The sequence below is a fragment of the Notolepis coatsorum genome (genome assembly GCF_963971535.1).
Source record: "Notolepis coatsorum genome assembly, chromosome: 3".
Classification (NCBI taxonomy): domain Eukaryota; kingdom Metazoa; phylum Chordata; class Actinopteri; order Aulopiformes; family Paralepididae; genus Notolepis; species Notolepis coatsorum.
In genome coordinates, this window is record NC_140167.1 from 21,023,958 (window position 1) to 21,039,982 (window position 16,025).

General features: G+C 42.1%; 2 protein-coding genes across 2 annotated transcripts in view; one reads left to right on the forward strand and one right to left on the reverse strand.

The window, feature by feature from the left end:
- LOC311225722 (uncharacterized protein) overlaps positions 1-16,025 on the forward strand; it is a gene marked incomplete at its 3' end in the record, with an annotated part of 96,676 nt that overhangs the window by 43,849 nt on the left and 36,802 nt on the right. The window contains exon 2 of the mRNA XM_084311116.1: positions 5,192-5,266. Within this exon, the coding sequence (XP_084167242.1) occupies positions 5,192-5,266 (75 nt within the window). The remainder of the gene's footprint in view (positions 1-5,191; positions 5,267-16,025) is intronic.
- LOC311225058 (kinesin-like protein KIF15) lies at positions 2,973-4,313 on the reverse strand (the record flags this gene model as incomplete). Its single annotated transcript, XM_084310268.1, has 3 exons — positions 4,207-4,313; positions 3,844-3,985; positions 2,973-3,092 (listed from the first exon to the last, which is right to left on the reverse strand). Exons 1-3 carry the CDS (start codon positions 4,293-4,295, stop codon positions 2,973-2,975), a joined length of 351 nt encoding a protein of 116 aa, XP_084166394.1. The 5' UTR covers positions 4,296-4,313.

A 16,025-nucleotide genomic window follows, 5' to 3' on the forward strand; every position in this document is an offset into this window, starting at 1 on the left:
ACATTCACTGATAATTGGTCTGTAGTGGAGTCTACAAGGTCTACATTGCCGGACCATGTAGAATCCGGACCTTGTAGACTGACATAATTCTGTGCATAGTTTAGTCTACACAGGCCATATTTAAAATAATCAAAATCTTACTTCATTCATCTTAAACATTCTTGATTTGGGGGATTGGTAGTTCCCATGAAATCTGAAGTTGTTCAAACGACAACAGCGATCCACCTTGAATTAAATCACACAGCCGAGTGAAACCTTGTTGGATGCGTCAGTCACGAAAGGGGCTACTTAATTAATTAATCCAACCCACTTTATTTATAGAGCACATTTAAAAACAACAACGTTTACGAAAGTGCTGTACAAGTCCCACAACATAAGAAAAAAAATAAAAAATAAAAAAATAAAAACGTTATCATGGTCATGTCTCTAGTATCCCCCACAACATGACGTACAAGCAAATCTATGAAGGGGAGCAAGATATGGCAGGAGACCTCTTCTGCGAAAACTCAGTTTTTGTTAACCACTAATAAGCTACAAAACCAAACTGTCTATCATATCAAAACACAATCTAGGGATGTATAGGAATAAAAAAAAAAAAAAATATATATCACATCTAGAATTTGCCCACCCAATTGGTACCAAAAAAGTGTTTGGCCCAAGGACTAGAAGAGCTACAGTATTGATTGTCAGGACTTCCAATTCGCGATCAGAGAATTGAAGCTTCTGTTTTCTGCCTGCCATTGTCCTAGGACATGCATACTGTTGCATGGGCAGTATTTATACTATTTTACCATATCAGGAGCAAATTGCACTCAGATGCTCGCGAGCCAACTAGAGTAATCCGGAGCAAATTGCACTCCACGAGCCAACTGTGCTGATATTTTTTATTTGTATTATTGTTGTTTTTAGTTTTTTCATCTCATGTATTGTCATTTCCCGTTTGTCTTGGTGTGTTTGTTTGTTCCTTGTCTTCTACACTCTAACTGGTCTTTGTATACTGCTTTGATTTAGCTTGAATAAAAAAAAAAATTGGTTCATAAAAATAATTAGTCAACAACCATTATGAGTGCTTGGTAGAGTAGCATTGCTAGCCCTGCTCGCCTTCCCAAAGGACTAATTGACCTATCTCAAACCGCCCTCTTTTCTTGATCCTCCAATCCGTCAACTGTCCAATCACAACTCCAAACACAGGGAGGGAAGCAACAGCTCTGATTGGAGGATCAAGAAAAGAGGGCAGGGTTTGAGATAGGTAAATCCTTCATCCTCAACATTGACAGCCAACTTGTCTCTCACTGTATTACGGGTTATATTAGGATCTGCGAGGTAAGCATTGTAGCCACAAAAAAGGCTGCTCCCTCAGCAACAAACAATGGATTAACAAGTACTGAACAGGAAAGAAGAGAGCTTTTATGGCAGGGGACATCAAGGGGCCAAGGCTGTCGGAAAAGAGCTCAAAAAAGAATCCAGAGAGCAGCCAAGGACAGCTACAAGAACAGACTAGAGGGGAAACTACAGGTGTGGGGGAGCTCAAGAAGATAACAAGCAGCAAGGCGTGGGGGGGATTGATTGATTGATTGATTGATTGATTGATTGATTGATTGAAAACTTTATTAACAGATTGCAGAATGAGAACAATACAGTACGGCTCAATACACACAATTGTTAAGGGGATGCAGACCAGAGAAAGACTTTCGTCTTGTTTACATCAGGGTCCCCCATTTTCAATTCATCATGCCATTTATGACATACATGACATACAGATATACAGTACTGTTACATCCAGACATTTATGACATACACGATATACAAATATACAGTACTGTTTAAGAGACAGAGATCATAAAAGAAAATATATACATTAGAGGGGGAAGAAACTGTACATTGGAGGGGGTTCGGTGGGTGGGGGGTTGGGGGTTTGGACATTTACCGGGGCCAGTTTCTAATTGCAGCCTCCCGTAGGTGCTCATTGAGAGCGGTTTTGAAGGAGGGTAGGGATTCACATTATTTTACGGCTGTGGGTAGGGCGTTCCACATTGTTGTGGCATAATTGCGAAACGTGTTTAGTCCCTTGTTTGAGTCAAATCTGGGAGGGGCCCCAGAGCGTGCAGAAGAGAACAGCCTCTTGTTTGACCAGGTGAGCCGAGAGGCTGGTCATGCAGCACCTCAAGCCCCGGGTGAGTGATTCCCTGGACTCCCTGCAGTTTGCGTACCAGGCAAACATCGGAGTGGAGGACGGCATCATTTACATGCTCCACAGAGCCTACACTACACACAGTGAGAATCACGTTACTTCACACACAGTTATCTGTCGACAGTGGATACAGTCAAATAGCTAAGGAATTAGAATAGTAACACCATGGCAGGCTAGCAAACATACATAGCAGACATTCGATTTAGCTCCTTGTACCACAGGCATGTTTTTCCTGCTGCGTATACAGTACAGAATATCATGGTGACAGGGGGTGTAAAAGAAAGAAGGGCAATAACATAACTTAATGTGAGCACAAGCAGGATTAAACCCATAACATTGTGTGTAGTACTAGTACATGCATGGTACACATACCTTATTCCGCCGATTCCTCCGAGTCACCTCTAAACGTCTCAAGTACACAAGGGGGATGACGGGGGGTGCGGGGCACAAGCCTGTACTGCTGGGCGAACATCAGCAGTAACCACTGTATTATCCCCACAGAGATATTAGACTAATAATAACACACACATAAAGTACGTGATATAAATGGGTATCCAGAGATGTATCTGCCCTTGGTGACTTCCCTGCACCAAGTGATGGTTCCAGGAAACATGCTGGTCCTGGATGAAGACTGTTATCAGGCACAGTGTGGCGCTATAGAAGTGATTCATGACAGAGATCCCACTTAGCCTTTTTCCAGTTTCAATCAAAATAGAAAATTGCACACACTCAATACAAAATAAGGCACATTAATTTATTTCAACAATGTTATAACTCTATATTATATTATGCTAATCAGAATGTCGTCCACAGGGGCCTCTCCGCCGTTCAAGGCGAATGGGCTGGCAAGAGGCACCACCCGAGACCGCAGGTTGTAAGCTTTGGTCGGGGTGCTGAGAATCTGACAGGAACGGAAGGGTTATGGTGGAAAGAGATGATATGGGATAGAATTCTGTGAGACTTGAGGCGTATTTCTTAAAGGGGACCTGCATTGCTATTCCTAGCACTATTTGGGCAACTTTACACAATTCCTGTGAGTCTATGGAAGACATCTGTAAGGTGTATTAAAAAAATAATCATTGTTTGATATTTCTAATGGAGTACTCAAAAGCATCATTTTCCAGCCTGTTATTGGCCTGGCTCCGCCCATAAGCACTTTGAGTGAGTGAGTGAGAGTGAGTGTGAGTGAGCTGTGTAAACACTGCATGCAGGTCCCCTTCTCTATCCCTCTCGATTCGGGAGCATAAGCTGTAGCGCGGCACAGTGGTAGACTTCCTCGAATGGGAGAGGGAGAGAGAAAGAGAAGGGGACCTGCACGCAGAGTGTTTACACAGTTCTCTCTCTCTACCACTGTGCACGCAGAGTCTCTCTCTCTCTCTCTCTGTCAAACCCCGATGGTGCGCTACAACCACAGAGCCAATCGGCTCACTATCCGCGCCATCCTCGCCACGTCAACATGCGAGTCAAATCAGAACGACCTGATTAAAATGGACCAGGAAATGAATGACCTGAATGACTGCAATCCGCCAATATGGTATAGGACACAAAAACACATTGATACTAACTCCTATTACTATAATACAATGCTAGAGACTCAAAAGACATTTATAATGCATGTCACCTTTAAGAAAAATTTTCCAACTTTCTCTCACCTTGATCGTATCGACATGGATTCTGTTCAACTCAGAGACTTCCTGTTTTGTGTTATCATGTGTGGCTTCCAGAATTTTCTCCAAATGTCTGTTAGACTTCTCAAGGTACCTCTTCTCAGATTCCAGCTTAGCCGTCCGTTTCCTAAAACACAAAGAATGGTATAAAAAAAAAAAGAAGAAAAAAATCAAACTCTGCAGAGCACTTCTGCATACCTCTAAAAAGGCAACTGATTTAGAACAATATCCTTTACTAAAGATCCTAAAAGCAAAAGTCCACCCTGGGGCCCATGTCTCCCATTTGCCATCAATGGTGAAGCGATATCTTGGTCCTCTCATTTCAGGCAAAAAGAAAAAAAAACACACTTTGTGATCTCCTTGTAGTCCTCAAAGGCATTAGTAGTGGCGGTGAGCTCTGTCTGTTTCTGGAGCAGCTGGGCCTTCAGCCTTTCCATGGAAATAGCAGAGATGTTTTCTGCAGTCACAGGGGTTGAATAGGCTGGCTCGCCTGTGGAGCAAACAGAGATTAATGATGTGTAAGTAGAACAGGGTGGGGCGAAAAGTCATTAATAATACATAAGTGTATAGCGCTTTTCCGAATGCTCAAAGACACTTTACAGAACAAAATAAACAAGTTTTAGTAGAGAAAATACTAATTTAAAATTAAAATAATTTTATAAAAAAAAGGTGAGATAGGAAGGAGTTCAAGGCTCAAGGCAAGGGTAAAAAGGTGAGTTTTGAGGTCTTTTTTAAATGATGAGGGTGTCTGCATGACGGATATAACTTGAGTACTGTTTACACAGTTGTCATTGGATCAATCACTAGCAGTTTGATTGATTGCCTCACAATAGGATGTTTATTGTAAGTCCCCCCCCCCCTACATTCTGTCTTACTGTAAACAGTGATGTTTTAACGATACTTTTTTTCTACCTCAAAATGGGTCGCCTGCCAAAAATTTCTGGGAACCCCTGCTTTACCAGTTCTCTCACGCAGGGCTGAGCGATATTCCTTTTATATATATATATAAAAAGGAATATCAAAATATTTACAAGCCCTTTTTTCTATGTCATGATATCTGCTTAATCCAATCAATGTTTATCATCCTGCATGGAAATCTGATACAATAAACTAAAGTTGTCATTTTCACCTGACATTCTCAAACTTTCAGAAAAAAGTTTGACGAATCTGGCTCACTATTTGCTTTTATAGCATTGATGGACAACATCGTGTATGACAATTCTCAATATAAAAAAGAAAATCATGATGCAATATCACGGTCGGATGTTATTTTCTATGTATCGATATATATTGCCCAGCCCTACTATCATCTCATGTCACCACATGCTTTTAGGACTCCAGGACGCAGTCAGAGCTGCAGGACCTGAGGGAAGCTGCAGAAAGGAAGGTCATATCCAATCGGATTGAGGTACAGTTGATTTTTCGGACACAATCATGGTGTTCTGAACTGGCTTTGGGGTTTTATGTCTTTTGTCCACCATGGTCCTTTCAGCCTCTGTGCTCAAAGCTGCACCACGTCGTTTAGGGAAACTTCAACCATACAAAAACAAACGTGTGTGTGTGTATATATATATATTTTGTTTTTTTTTATTTAAAGTTTTTATAAATTTTTCACATATGACAAGACTAATAAACATTTTTACAACAAAGTTAAAAAGATTATTATAATGGTGTGTGGGGGGGGTTGCAGAGTGTTACAAAGGTTCAGTAGTACACAAACATATTTAAGATATCTTAAACAAACTTAAATTAAACAAACTTCTCCGGAAAAGCCGATCCCTGTAACACAGTTTCAAGCTGCCCATATTACACAGTACAGCTTTAGGTTTAATCATTTGTCGCATCATGGGGCGACAGTGGTTCAGGAGGTAGAGCAGTCGTCTGGTAATTGTAAGGTTCCCGGTTTCGATTCCCGCTCCTCCCGGCAGTGTGTGAAAGCGCCCTTGAACAAGACACTTAACCTCTAATTACATGGTTGCCGCCGCCACGTGTGGGTGAATGTGAGTAACGAATTGTAAAGCGCTTTGGATATAGTCTAGATCGGGGGTCGGCAACCTGCGGCTCTTTAGCCAATCAGCTGTGGCTCCCTGGCCCAAAATTATTATTATTATTATTATTTGTTCTTATTTTGGAGATCGATGTCATACTAAATATTATGTATATTTGTATTGTTGTATAATATTTCATTATGTTCCACAAATAAGGAAAGGACTCAAATATACCTGAATAGTTCAGGGTTTTATTTCAAAGTCTGTCTACAGACACCAGTGTTTTGTCTCTTCTGTGTTTTATTTAAAAATAAGTCTACACAGCCAGTATTTTTTTCTCCATAAGAGTTTGAGGTTTCCCTTTGTTATAACAGGTATAACAGTAATTTCTTTTCTTTTTGTTGCTTTATAATTCCATTAATGCAACAAACTGTGTGCTATAAGTATAAAGTATAATAAATCACAAATTACTTTGGGTATGCAATTGTCAGGCGTTTTATGCTAAATGTGGGGTATGCTTGGGGATATATAAAACGTTATACACGGTTATCTTCATTTTAAGGGTAAATAGGTTGTGCGGCTCCCTGAGCATTTTATTTTGTGGGAGGGGGGAAAAGTGGCTCTTTTGATAGTAAAGGTTGCTGACCCCTGGTCTACCGGTAGATGGAAACATGGGCATAGGGTGGATTTTTTTTTTTTTTTTTCTCTCTTCACCACCTGTTTTTTCTTAATCCTTGAAGTGTCTATTTTAAGATTCTGCCAGGTAACCGGTTGAAATAATGTCCCATGGGGTTTATTTAACCCTTTATTACACCTACCCTGAACCAAAACCTGAAAAATAAGAAAAAACGGCATAACCTTTGAAGTTAACGTATAGAGACAAATAAAAAAAAATCCCAACAAGTTTGACCCAAGGAATTCAGTACAATTGTTATTTTTAAGATTCAAACAAAAAGAAACGCTGAAAAAAACAAACATATCTCATCTCTATTTTCCCTTTTTACTAAAATGTAGTGCATTGGACGAGATCGATTTAGGTTAATATTGGAAATAATATTGTTATAAAGATTGTCTCCATGCCGTTATGCCCTAAATATTGTAGATTTTGTGTAAACGTGGCCAAAAGTGGAAGACTAATGTGAAAAGACTAATTTGTCCTACATGGACAAAAATGAACACATTTTCCTATAAAATTTGAAATATGTTTTAAGGTTCAAACAAAGTACTATTACAGTACGTCTTCTCTGTTGGCACAACATTCAAACCTAAACTACTAATCATCGCCAAAGAGATCGTCAAAGTTTATCTCTCCAATCTTCATCTCTTCCTCCTCCTCATCACACTCGCATTTTCCATCCACGTTACGTTTTGCATAATCTGCCTCATTATTAAGAGCTTCTTGCTCTTCTGACTCCGCTTTCTGGGCCAGTACCCCAACAAGAGAAAGATGGAGGATGGGTCCAACCGTCCAGACAGGCTCTAACACCCCCTCATCCATCATCTTCTCCCAGCCCATATCCTGATCATAGGGTTTGGGCCTCTCAAATATTGGCTGGTCTGCTCTTTTGTAGCAGGCAACTCTGAAGTTGACTCGCTGTACATGTGGGATGAGACAGACCTTGGGAGGAGGCAGGTGTTCAAGGTCTACTTTGGATCTGGATATGCCCATCATCAACCTCCAAGAACTCATGCATTACCCCCTTTTGCCTCATGCACTTGGCTCTCCCGATAGCTTTTTTGCCAAGACAAACAATGATGATCCTCCTCTACCAGCATGACCAACCTCTCTATATAATGATGATCCTCCTCTACCATGTCGGCATGATCTACCTCTCCAGATACTGATGATCCTCCTCTACCATGTCAGCATGACCAACCTCTCCATATACTGGTGATCCTCCTCTACCATGTCAGCATGACTAACCTCTATATATACTGATGATCCTCCTCTACCATGTCAGCATGACCAACCTCTCCATATACTGATGATCCTTCTCTACCATGTCAGCATGACCAACCTTTATATACTGGTGATCCTCCTCTACCATGTCAGCATGACTAACCTCTATATACTGATTATCCTCATCTACCATGTCAGCATGACCAACCTCTCCAGATACCTGGACCACGACACTGGCACCTTGACCACGGCACTGGGACTGCAAGCTAATAATGCATGTGTCCGAACTGGCTGAGTCTCTGGACTCAGATTACTGCAGCACTCTGCTGGGATACTATGACTTTTCTGGGGATGACTGTGCCAGCGCTTTCAAAAGGAAAGAGACAGGTGAATCCGTTGAATAATCTGCTGAAGAACCCTGGATTCCAGAAGGCTTTTAGTTAGCTTGGCGCATTTTGTCGCTGGTAACGGATGAGCTCCAACAGGAGACGGCGGGCCATGGTTGGATGAAGTCAGTTGATGCTATGTGAACCAAGATGCTGCAGAAAATTATGGGTGCTGATAAAGTCCTGGATGCAAAGACTTGAATGTTGTGTCAACAAAGAAGATATCCAGTGCATATGAAAACACTGATCAAAATCGCATGGGAAAATGTGTTATTTGTCTATAGAATTGTTTATGCAAAACTATAATATTTAGGGCATAACAATCTTTATTACAATATTATTTCCAATATTAACCTAAATCGATCTCGTCCAATGCACTACATTTTAGTAAAAGGGGAAAATGGAGATGTGATACGTTTTTTTGCATTTTCTGTCCTGAAATTTAATCGGGATGCGTTTGAATCTTAAAATTAACAATTGTACTGAATTCCCTGGGTCAAACTTGTTTGGTAAAATGTTTTAATTTGTCTATCTTTAAAAAAAAAGAGAAATGTTTTTATTTTATTTTCATACATAAAACGGAACATAACCGTATAATAACAATAACAGCGACGACAACAATAATAACAGTAACATGAATCATAATGACCTTTACAAGAGACAGACGAACAAGAAAAAGTAAAATAATAAATGTGGCTCAGGCACTAGCAACCATGTTTGTGTATCCTTGAGGTGGCTCTTGAGGATTCGGATCCCTGCCAGTGTTGTCCTAAGTGTGTGACATGTGTGTGTTTTACCTATGTGCTTGTGCGTACCCTATGTGTGTCTAGTAAGTCTTGTGCATTTTATGTGTGCATGCTTCATGTGTGTGAGTGCATGTGTTCTGTGTGTGTGTATGTGGGCATGAACACTGTTACGTACCCCGTGGGGAGACGCAACACAAGGCCACAGACAGGGTAGGTGAGAGTGCAGTGACACAAAACGCCAGAGACAGATTGAAATAAATAATAATATTTATTTCACAAATGAGGATCAGCAACACGGAGAGCAAAGAGGACCTACCAGTGAGCACCAAATCAAATATTAAAAGGAAACAAAAACGCCCCAAAGTACAGGTGGTGGTGCTCACTCTAAAGCTGGTGTCTTTAACAGTAGTTCTCCTACGTGATGCAGAATGTAGACCCAGGGTATCTTCCTGCCCTCAATGTCCCTGTGTGCGAAACAAAAGATTAATAACAAGAAAACAATCACCATAGGCTGGGTGACAAACAAATATACAAAGGATTAAGGTTAAACAGAAATGTACTACAAACACCAAAAGACACAAGGATTCCAATAAAGAACTATTCACCAAATAGTTCTTACTCAAAAGCACACAGCTCTACAAATACAATAATGCTCCAAAAGCCACAGTTCTACAATAAGGCTGAACACACAAGATGTCTCCTAACTAACTAACAGCACAAAGTGCCAGAGCCTTCACCAGCTCTATTACCACACAAACGGAGAGAGCTCTACCTACAAAAGCACAGAGACATAGTTACCACCAACGCAGACCAAACGAACCAGGGAGCTAACTAACACTGAAACAAAAAGGGTATACATTTGACGTAAAAACTGTACATTGGGGGAGGTTGGGTAGGTGGGGGGGGGGGGGGCTGTACATTGGAGGTGGTTTGGTGGGTGGGGTGGGGTGGGGGTTGGGTAGGAGGGGTGGGTGGGGAACACTGTAGAACTGTACAAGCAAAACTGTACAACTGTACAACTGTACAACTGTACTAGGTTCCCACACTGGGCACCTAGTGCTCTCGCTCTACAATACACATGGAGGGAAGCTATTCCCACACTGGGCACCTAGTGCTCTCGCTCTACAATACACATGGAGGGAAGCTATTCCCACACTGGGCACCTAGTGCTCTCACTCTATATTACAGACACAGTAAGAACCTCTTCCCTTTAAGGGTTATCTACTGTTCCGCTTCGCGGTAGGTGAGCACAAGGTAAAGAGTAAAGGAGTTCAATGGGATTTTTATAAAGAACCACACATTATTATTACACTCAAAAGAAATTAACAGTGGGCCCACATTAGCAAATAAAAGTCCTAGCTAAAGCCGGCTTTTTCCCCAAAACAATAAATGGTTGGGGCACCCCTAGACACTGCTGCCAGCGTTCGTTCAAAGCACTGTTTATCTTCGCCCTTAGAGAGCCTGTGCCACACAGTGAATTGTCTACCGATAACGTTTCAGCACTCGGAGCGCCGCTGTACTTATCCAAGATGGCGGGCCTACTCTCACCACCACTCGTCCGGGTGTTAAGATGGCCGTCGGGAGATCCCGCGATAACAGGCAGCGGGGCGGGGTAGACGCTGGGGCAGGTGAGCTGCTGGGGCAACGGCTTGGAGGGGCTGGAGGAGCGTGCAGTGTAGTGGCGTCCTCTGCTGGGCTGAAGAGGTGGGCCGACACGCGGGCTAAACTGTGGTGCTAGCCTAAACAAAGCTAAGCTGTGGGTCGTGGTGAACCCCCCTGCTATGACGCCTATACACAGCTAACGCAAGGTGGACAATATCTACCACCTGGTCTTCGGCGATGCTCGCCTGTTGGTTCATTCACAGTGTCTCTGGCACATTAACCAAACGCTAAGCTACCGCATACTTCTAGGATAACCCGTTGTGTAACTGAGTTTATCTGGCGCATTAACCAAACGCTAAGCTACCGCATACTTCTAGGATAACCCGTTTTGTAACTGAGTTTATCTCTCGCTTGCTGAATCTCCGGAGCTCCCGTTCCGTGTCCTTCTCCCTCCATGGAAAACGCTGAAAAAGGAAGCCCCTCCCTCGACACCGCGCTCTGAGCCCGTACTTCTTCACCTGTGCCTCCCTGCCCAGCGTGACCACCAGCGCCCCTGGCGGCACCTGTATCCTGTCCCACTATGAAGCGTCAATGTTAGGATAGGGAGAATCAAAGAGCACAGCAAGTTAAGTGTCAGTGTCGGGGTAGGGATGATCAAGAGCGGTCAGCCGGTTACACAATGTCCTTGTGAACACAGGGAATGCAAAAGATTAGCGTTAGACACCTTGAATTATAGTCATACATTTTTGAGTGTCTACATGAATGCTAAATGAACATCACCTTTTCTATGCAACGTTAAATATGATGCTATTCCCCACGTTACCGCAATACAACCTAGTTGTACAGTAAATGACCAAATAAGGCTTTGTCAGTACAAATGTCCTAACCTAGTTGTACAGTAAATGACCAAGTAAGGCTTTGTCAGTATTCCAATGTACAGTGTAAAATGTGTGTGTGTCCCCTACCCAACCCTCCCCCCCCCCCACCTCCAATGTACAGCCCTCACCCACCCACCCAACCCCACCCCACCCACCCAACCTCCTCCAATGTACAGTTTCTACGCCAAATGTATATACACTCTTTTTCTGGACACTTTTGTATCACAAACAGTACTGTATTTGCAAATCTGATATGTCATAAATGTATAGATGTAGCAGTACTGTCTATCTCTATGTCATGTATGTCATATGTTATGATGAATTGAAAATGGGGGACCCTGATGTAAACAAGACGAAAGTCTTTCTCTGGTCTGCATCCCCTTAACAATTGTATGTATTGAGCTGTACTGTACTGTACCCATTCTGCAATCTGTTAATAAACTTTTCAATCAATCAATCAATACATTTATAATAAATGGGCTAAAGGAAAAGGTGGTCCAAGGGGGTACTTGGCAGAAAACAATACTAAGAGGGGCTTACATTATGCCAAAAAGGTTTGGAGAGAACCCCTGGTTTACACTATTGACCTTGTTATGAGACATCTTGAAGTGGCATTAAAGGCTTAGCGAACAGTGGCAGGATTGTCAGAAACACTTGCTGTAATCAGTATCCTCAACTGTTGTGGCTCTTTGATGTGGAGGATAATTTGGTAGAAAGCATTGTTCTTTGTTGACTTCACGCGGTACAGTACGGGGAGACAGAGGGCCTCTCTCTGCCCCCCCCCCTCTCTCTCTCTCTCTCTCTCTCTCTCTCTCTCTCTCTCTCTCTCTCTCTCTCTCTCTCTCTCTCTCTCTCTCTCTCTCTCTCTCTCTCTCTCTCTCTCCCTACCTCTCTCTCTCTCTCCCTACCTCTCTCTCTGAAGTTAATCCTTGAGCTGTTATCAATTCTCTTCCAGCGTGGGTGTTAGCCACAAGAGACCGCTCAGAGAACACAGGGACACAAAGACACCCTGTGCAGAAGTGAGAAGAGCACAGCTGTGAAATAACTTTGAACACAGGGAAATATTCCTCAGGGGTTTGTGATAATATGGGTTTTTCCAAGGCGATTCGCCGGTGCACATCGATTACATCCACTGATTCTATAATGAACGTGCGCTGCTCAGATTTTCCCAGGGCTCGGAGAGGGCAGTGGGGTCAGGTCAATTACGCATGACACCCAATAAGAAACCACCCATGTTCCCTGGTGTAACGGATGTTCTGTCCGTGTTCTCCTTTCCTGCGTTGTGTTCTTTGTGTGAGAGGCTTAGGGATGAGTCGGCACACGTGAACACTGTTCAATCATTTATTTGATGGTCTTCAATGGAGGCCACCTGTATGAAATGGGTGGTCGAAATACCACAAAAGGAATAGCGTCAACATGTGTTCACTCGTCAAGTCTCCCACGTTGAATGCTTGTTGCAACTGAATTACATTACACAATAAATCGACATCTTAAGGCACACATACCTGTATGAAATGGGTGGTCGAAATACCACAAAAGGAATAGCGTCAACATGTGTTCACTCGTCAAGTCTGTTGACAAAGAACAACCAATTGACTATATTGCACGGTGAAATACACCGTCTAAAACCTCCAATTGTGCATATAACCTAACCACACCATTCATTACAACACTATTGAGTCATTATCATTTGTTAACATTGAATTCTTATACAAAATATATATACAACAGAGTAATACATAAAAGTGCTGCGCGCTACAATAGTCAAACGTACCTCCCACGTTGAATGCTTGTTGCAACTGAACCCCCAAACCGGAAAAGGTTGCTTCTATCATCGCGCTAATAATTGACCCGGAAGGCGAAACTCTCGAACGTGAACTTTCTCAAGTTACGTTCAAATAAAAGTGTCTTTGGTATAAAGAAATAATAAATAATAATAACCACTTGGAGACATTTGTAAAAGGATTTGGTGACATTTCAATCCTTAATAAAATAATAAACAATGTCCAATTGACCTGGTTACATTCACCCCTCCTGAAATTTCACCAACATCCTGTGTCAGCAGAGCAAGGGGGACATACAAAGGAAAAAAAAATAAAAAATATAGGTAGTCTATCACTGACCCAAACTGGCACAAGATACAAGGACCCAGTCCCCTAGTCGACTCAAAAGTCACCCCCAAAAGAGGTTCAGAGAACAAAAAAGATTGATCAAGTCTCAGAATTCCCTTAGACCAGCACGACGCCTGATACGCCACACCATTCTTGGCACTTATTAAAGAAATGATAGACACCTAAGAAAAAAAATTATCTGACCGGGTATCTAGTGCTCCAGGCTCTAGCTCCATCCCTCACACTCGTTCCTGAGCTATCACTCCTGCAACAGGAGGTCTCTAGCATCTGAGTGTATAGAGAAAAAAACAGAAATCCCCACTAACACCCACTGGCTCCAAATAAAAATACATACTGGGTCTCTAGTGCTCCAGGCTCCAGCTCCATCCCTCACACTCGTACCTGAGCTATCACTCCTGCAACAGGAGGTATCTAGCATCTGAGTATCGAGAGGAAACAGAATCCCACACTAAGGTAGAAAAAAAACTGGAATACTCAATACTGTAGTAGAAAAAAACTTGGATGAATGAAATAATTATATTGCAATAATGGATTGACCAAACAGATCAATAACACTCACATTATGTACAATGACGATAACTAAATTTCCTACACATTCAATCGTAACATTATTTACATGACTTTTTTCTTTCTTTTTCCACTATTCCAATTGTCCATGTCCATGTCAGCCCAATCAGTGAACTGCACACTAAACCGTTCATCAGCCCACTGGCTTACCTGGGCGCGGTCCATGGAACCACCTGACATTTTTCTCCTTTCTTCAAAAAAAAAAAAAAAAAATGTTTATCACCGGCCACTAGATGGCAGCGTCTCACCACTGATGAATTGATGAGGCTGTGTTGGTTGACTGGAGGCAGCTCCCCGGTGAACGATTTGATAACGTTCTCCTTTCTTTGATCTTTATCCGGGTCCCGGCATCAATGTAACGGATGTTCTGTCCGTGTTCTCCTTTCCTGCGTTGTGTTCTTTGTGTGAGAGGCTTAGGGATGAGTCGGCACACGTGAACACTGTTCAATCATTTATTTGATGGTCTTCAATGGAGGCCACCTGTATGAAATGGGTGGTCGAAATACCACAAAAGGAATAGCGTCAACATGTGTTCACTCGTCAAGTCTCCCACGTTGAATGCTTGTTGCAACTGAATTACATTACACAATAAATCGACATCTTAAGGCACACATACCTGTATGAAATGGGTGGTCGAAATACCACAAAAGGAATAGCGTCAACATGTGTTCTATCATCGCGCTAATAATTGACCCGGAAGGCGAAACTCTCGAACGTGAACTTTCTCAAGTTACGTTCAAATAAAAGTGTCTTTGGTATAAAGAAATAATAAATAATAATAACCACTTGGAGACATTTGTAAAAGGATTTGGTGACATTTCAATCCTTAATAAAATAATAAACAATGTCCAATTGACCTGGTTACTTTGTGTCTCTGGCTGAGTTAAAGCTGCACCGCGTCATTGTGAAGAAAAAAATGGCCTCTACAGTAATTATTACAGTTACAAATGCTTGAAATGTGTTTCTAATCTCGACGCAAATACCCAACAATGAGGTGGGAAAGTAGTACCACAGCCAAACGGGCCATTTATAGTTTCAAACAGTGCCCCAGGGATCCATTTTGTTTTGTGACATTTTACATAATGGAACGTAAACCAAATGCGTCCAAATTTTTATAGGATTCTATCACATTTTCATAACAATAGCACCCTGCACCGTTTTCATTGAGGTTTCTTACAAATTAACGATGCTCTATATTGTCTCTATGCTCTATGGTGTCCTTTATATGCCGATTATCATTAGAATCTTAAATTGTACCATACTGTATGTCCCCCTTTAGACAACATATGTAACGCTACCAGCGCACTTTTGGTAAGATAATTAGTTGACCATTCGCGGTCGCTATACCGAGGTCGCAGTATTAGTTTACCGCTGTTCAGATCACGTCGAAGAATATAGACACATCCCAGTGACCTGCGACCTGTGCTAACGCTCTTGGGAAATGGTAACTACAGATGAGGTACTCAAAAAACTGAGCACCCTCCAACCGAACAAGGCCACTGGCCATGACAACATCCCCTCCAAATTCCTCAGAGACTCAGCAGCCGCCATCACCCCAGTCATCACACACATAATAAACCTCTCCATAAAACAGGGACACATCCCCAATGACTTCAAAATTGCGAGAGTAACACCCCTGCACAAAAAGGGCAGCAAATTAGACCCAGGCAACTACCGCCCTGTTTCTATCCTTACATCCATCTCAAAAGTCATGGAAAAAATAGTATACGAACAGGTCGAAAAGTACTGTTGTATATTCCTATATGAATATCTATTAATTACAGCACAGTGAGGTTGCTAACTAGAGGAAGGGAAAGATCACAGTGTGATAGAAAACAATGGTCCTCATCTGGGCTCCCAAATTTAGCCAGTAGAGAATAACATGTGTACAGCCAAACAACCAGAAGCTATGGTCCAATATTCATTTAATTGCAGCGTGGGCCGAGATTGGAATAATGCATTGGTTAC